The 5,493-nt window shown below is 54.1% G+C and overlaps 1 protein-coding gene across 1 annotated transcript; it reads left to right on the top strand.

The window, feature by feature from the left end:
- Positions 1 to 2,143: 2,143 nt before the first annotated feature.
- On the top strand, positions 2,144 to 3,684 carry Ier2 (immediate early response 2). Its single transcript, XM_085682202.2, has one exon. The coding sequence runs from the start codon at positions 2,271 to 2,273 to the stop codon at positions 2,937 to 2,939; it is 669 nt and encodes a 222-aa protein (XP_085538328.1). The 5' UTR covers positions 2,144 to 2,270; the 3' UTR covers positions 2,940 to 3,684.
- Positions 3,685 to 5,493: the final 1,809 nt, after the last annotated feature.

The raw sequence follows: 5,493 nt of genomic DNA, 5'->3' as shown, positions 1-5,493 counted from the left end.
CTTGGTTATGGGCGTCCAGTGCACAAGCCTTAACGCCCAAAGTCCTACAGAATTGGGTTGATCCTTAGACTGCCGCCGTGGAACCTTAGTTTCCTTTTTAGCCAATATCAATAATCCTAGCTTTCCATAAACCTTAGGGGATTACAGCAGGGTAAGGAGCTCATTTGATCGATGCATTAAATTGAGCGCAGCAGTTAAGAGCACTTAGTGTATCCATTAGGAATAGTGGTACACAACTTTAATCCCAGCACTTCGGAGGCAGAGGTAGGCGGATCTCTGTAAATTTGAGACCAGCCTACTCTACGTAACGTAGTGAGTTCCAGCACACCTAGAGCTACATAGTACACAAGTTCGGTTCCCAGCACCTACATGATAGCTCCAGTGTCCCGCGCTCTGACGCCCTCTTCTGGCCTCCGCTGCCACTATAAACACGTGGTGCACAGGCATGCAAGCATACTTTAAAAAAAAACACTCGGCAGACGGGGCAATCGGATCTCTGTGAGTTTCAGGACAGCTGGAGCTATACAAGTAAGATCTTTCAAAATACTAAAAATTAATAAAAAGCAGTCGAGATGGCTCAGCGGGTAGACACGTGCCACCAAGCCTGAGTATCCAGGTAGCTTCCCCTGGAAGATGGGAGGAGGGAACAGACCCAGACACAGTACTCTGCCCTCTACGCCTGGGAGTGCAGGAGGGGTTCGAAGAAATTTTTCTGTAAACCCCACAGGTCCGAACTCATCCCACATGACGGTGCCGCGCGTGGGCACAGCATAAGAGAAGGAAACCATAACTACTGGTCCAGTGGAGAGTCGTCGAGCTGACCGCTCACAGGATGCCGTACCAACCGCAAGCGCGAACCACTCGGGACAGCGTTAGGGTTGGAAGCGAAGGACATGAGGGGGTGTGGTCTACGATGGCGGCTCCGCCCTCCGGAAGTCCTTTGCTCTGTCTCAACCGGTCGGCCCTTATCCTAATATGGGCATCCGGAAGTGGTTCGCGGCTCCGCAATACGTCACTATATCCAAATTTAGCTAGGGAAGTCGGACCCGCTGCAGTGGCGGGAAGCCTACACGTTGGTGTGGGGGTGTTCCTTAAAGGACCAGCACAGCAAATGAAAGATAATATTAGAACTTTATCCTTTTGCAACTAGAATTAGGTTTTTGGTTTTTTTTTTTTGTTTTTGGCTCGTGGCACAGAGTGGAACCGATGTCTTTTCTTTGTGTATCTCTTTATGTGTGTGCTGAGTGTGTGTGTGTGTGTGTGTGTGTGTGTGTGTGAGATATTCGCGCGCGCGTGGGAATCGAACTCAGGTGGTGGCTTGGCAGCCAGTGACTCTACTCACTGAACTCTCTCAATGGCCCAGATATCTTTCTTGGGGTAATTCAGCTTTCCGGGGTGCGAAGGCAGAACACTGCGGTGTCGGCGGGAAAGGGTGGCAGGCCCTACAAAATTGGGACTTCCATGACACCGCGTTGCGGGAAAACTGGGAGATGTTTAACGCTGAGCTTGAGGACAGCAGTCACATTGTGGATATAGGCGATTATAAGGGAGCTCCCTCCAGGTTCAGGACGCGTTGTCCGCGCCCACTTTTCACCTACGTCCGGGAGGATCGAGATAGAAAGGCTGAAGGCTTCAGCTGCCTCTTCCGCCGTAGTACGACGATCATTCGTTTGTTTAGTAAATATTGCCTCAGGTGTCTCACCTGCGGAGTGGAGGTGAGGGATCAGAGACATTAAATAAAGACAACAACCCCGGCGTGTAGTAACTACTTAATAAGTGGCAGCGTTTTTACTGTTCAGAGAACATTAATTAGCTGGCCGGTAGGCGCTAGAAACAGTACCCTCGGGGAATGTACCCCGTTTCCGGTCTTCCCCACTGCTACGGGAAGATTACCACCCCCACCACCCGTTGGTTAGAGGATGGTCCTCATCGGCTAGTTCGCCAGTGAGTCTGAGAACCCAGATCAACCTGGGGTCTCAAGGCGCAGTGGGGTAAATTCTTCCTTGCCGGAGTTAAAGCCAATTCTCCTTCAAGGAGTAAATTTATTTCTATTTCTTTAAGGAGTCCCTGGCCACTGGAAAGCCCGGATGAGGCCTTCTGATTGGGCGTGGCGTCTCGATGACGTCATTCTGACTATATTAAAAGGCTCCGGCACGCTTCCCCCCGCCGGAACTTCTAGCAGTGTACCTGACAGTGTAAGTTTGTTCTCTGGGCAGCACTGCCTGTCTTTCTCTGTTCCCGGCTCTCCTCTACGTTCTCGTCGAGCAAGCATGGAAGTGCAGAAAGAAGCGCAGCGCATCATGACCCTGTCGGTGTGGAAGATGTACCACTCCCGCATGCAGCGAGGTGGCTTGCGTCTCCACCGGAGCCTACAGCTGTCCCTCGTCATGCGCAGCGCTCGGGAGCTCTACCTCTCAGCCAAGGTAGAACCCCACCAACCCGAGTTCCCGCCACCCGGCCGGACTCTCGACCCTCGCCTGCATCCACCGCGGGAAGCTGAAGCCGCAGTGAGAGCGGCGCCCCCCGACTCCGAGCAGTCCCCGGAGCCCATGGACACGCAAGAGGAGGCGCTGCGAGTCCAGGAGACCCCCGCGCTGTGTGACCCGTCCCCCGCCAGAATCAGCCGCAAGCGCCGGAGCAGCAGCGACCTGAGCGACGGCGGTGACGTTGGACTGGTACCAAGCAAGAAGGCCCGTCTAGAAGAAGAGGTGGAGAGGGAGGAGACGTCGGAGGTCGCCGATCGCCTGCAGCTTCCTCCCGCGCAAACCGAAGGTGCCTTCCCTAATCTCGCCCGCGTCCTCCAAAGGCGCTTCTCCAGTCTCCTGAACTGTGGGCCCGCCGTGCCCCCGCCAGCGCCCCCCGCGTGCGAGGCCAAGCCAGCCTGCCGCCCGGCCGACAACATGCTCAGCGTGCTGGTACGAGCCGTGGTCGCCTTCTGAGGGTTCCGAGCGGCGTCACCGGAGCCGAAAACGCACACCCGAGGCCAGGGCCGGCTGGGGAAAGCCGGCGGCCCGTGAAGAAGAGCCGCGGCCCGAGCTGCCAGAGGAGCTGGCGGCGCGGGCGCCTTCTCCAAGACGTGCGTCCGCAAGGTGCTGTTAAAGGACTGTCCCCCTCCCTGACTGGGAGAAGGGACACCTGGATCTTGAATCTCAGGGTCGGACTCCCTTGGCCTGGCTGCCCTTTCAAGGCCGTTTCACTAGTAGACGCGTTTCGGCCCCTACAAGTGGCACACTTGTGCAAGCGGTCCTGGTTGCGTCATGGGGCAGACGCTGGTGCTTCCTGTTGCCTTGCGTGGGTGTGGGGCCTGGGAGGAGGCCAGGGTGTGGACCCGCCCTAGGGACTGGGAAGTGACTTGAGTCACCTCGCCCCCACAGGCTGCTATGGTTGAGCCGGCCTTCTGCTGAGAGCCTGGACTGAACCGAACCAATCTTTGTGCGATCAGTGGAGCGTCTGGAGATCCCCGGAACTGTCAGCATAGACTGATCGCCTGGCGTGGACCGCGACGGGAAGGCAGGGCGAATGGTCGCTGTCGCAGACCCGGCCTCGTCGGGCAGGAAAGGAATTTTTTTGCCAGCGCGTTTATGAAGTCTGTTTACCTTTCCTATGGTGGGTTGTATTTAACCCCCATCTACTTGGCGTTTTACAATGTCAGATAGGAGAATAAAAGATTGTCCGAGCAAAGAACGCTGCTGTCTGGCTTGCTTCTCTGGAGGGGCGGGGTTAAAGGGTCAAAACTGGCAACCGCTCCCTAAGCCTCGGTAACTGGTTTGACCAGGTGCCTAAAGAGAGGGAGGCCGGGTCCCCATTTCTTAGCTTAAATTTTGTAGGCTGCTGCTTAAACTAACTCTGGTGACTTGGGGGGGATTCCTTAGAAATTAGCATACACTCCGGGCGCCGGCGTGTAGGGAAAGTTTACAACATTTATGGGATGTTGGGTGCAGTGTTTGAAGAGGAGCTGGAGAGTTTTAAATGATAACGTTGTTCTTTTCCCCTCCCCTCCACTAGAACGCGTGGAGTGGCGGTGACTGAACTTTGAACATGTCCTTATCTGATTTCTTTAGTGCCGCTTTATGGCTCAGGCTGATAAGTGAGTGCTAACTTATAAGTTACCTATTTAGGCCGGGCATTGTGGCACATGCCTTAATCGAGCTCTGCCTCTCAGCTAAGGTAGAGAGGCCCACCAGCCTTTAGTCCAAGCAAAAAGGAAGGCAGAGGCCGGCGGATCTCTTAAATTAGAAGCTAGTGTATGCTAATTTCTAAGTTCCAAGTCCACGCTAGCTGTAGTTAGCCTTGATCCCGTCCAGCAGCGGGTTATCCAAACAACACATAGTAAACTAATTCCTTTCCTTTGGTTTCCGACAAGCTCTAGGCATAACCTAAGGGCGGAGCGGGGGGAGGGGGAGCGGGGAGGGCTCGAGACCCTAAGGACAAAGGAACCGCAGGTGCGGGAGGCTTAAGGAAAGCGCGCCCGACAGCTGGCCCCTCCCCCTCGGGCCTCTTCTGACCCCGGGGCTGAGGGCGGGAGGAGGGGGTTTGCAGTGGAGTGGCCGGCAGACTGCGAAACTCCCTGGAACATCCCAGCCCCCAGCTTCTCCTCCCTCCTGGGAAGGGTAAAAGCAAGCGCTACCAAGAGACCCAGCGGAGCCCGTCTTCCAGAACTCCTGATTCCTAGTTGAAAATCTGAAAGATTCCTAGCCTCTTTCACTGAGTCTAGATCCTTGAGTTCTCGGGGAATCTTGGGCACACAGGAACGTGGCCAGGCCTGGGAAGTCCCTGGTGGCTAGGGAGGGGGCCTCAGTGCACATCCTGTCCCAGGAACCGCAGGGCCCTTCCTTCCCTGGGAAGTGGTTTGTCCGACCCCCATTCGGACTCCGGCTTCCGGTGCTGCAGCCGCTGTGGGGTGGGGACTGAAACCCTGTTCCCCACACGTGCTAACCTTCTCTTAGGAGGAAACCAGCTACATGAAAAATTGTCATTATCAGAATCTGTACTCCCAACACTTAAAAGAGTTCAAGTCTAACCTAGACTGTCTCATAATAAATCAGTATTAAATAGGGTGTGTGTGGTGGCCCCAGGAGGTTCAAGGTCATTCTTAGCTTCATAGTTTGGGGTCAATCTAGATTCTATGAGACCTTTTTTGTTATTTTTTTTTTTAATTTATTTTTTTTTTAATTTATTTTTTATTTTTTTATTTTTTTTTTTAGTAAATTTTATTAAATTATAAAAGTTTCCATTTCCACCCCCCCTCCCAACACCCTCCCACTCCCCCTACTCCCCCTCCTCCTCCCTCTTCGTCCCCCAGGGCGGTCAGGGTTTCCTGCCCTGTGGGAAGTTCCAGTTCCTTCCCCCTCCCTCCAGGTCCAGGAAGGTGAGTGTCCAAACAGACTGGATCCCCAAAATCCATTATATGTAGAGGAAACAGGTCCCAGTGTCATAGTCAATGGCTTTTCAGAAAGACTTCGGGTCAGCCACAGTCAGAGAATCCGGCCAAAT

Source organism: Myodes glareolus, chromosome 22 (assembly GCF_982192425.1).
Source record: "Myodes glareolus chromosome 22, mMyoGla1.1, whole genome shotgun sequence".
Taxonomy (NCBI): Eukaryota; Metazoa; Chordata; class Mammalia; order Rodentia; family Cricetidae; genus Myodes; species Myodes glareolus.
This window is presented reverse-complemented; position numbering and strand designations above follow the sequence as displayed.

What these genes read in the sequence shown, in the direction of transcription:
- Ier2 (XM_085682202.2), top strand. Translation starts at nt 2,271, where the DNA reads ATGGAAGTGCAGAAAGAAGCGCAGCGCATCATGACCCTGTCGGTGTGG.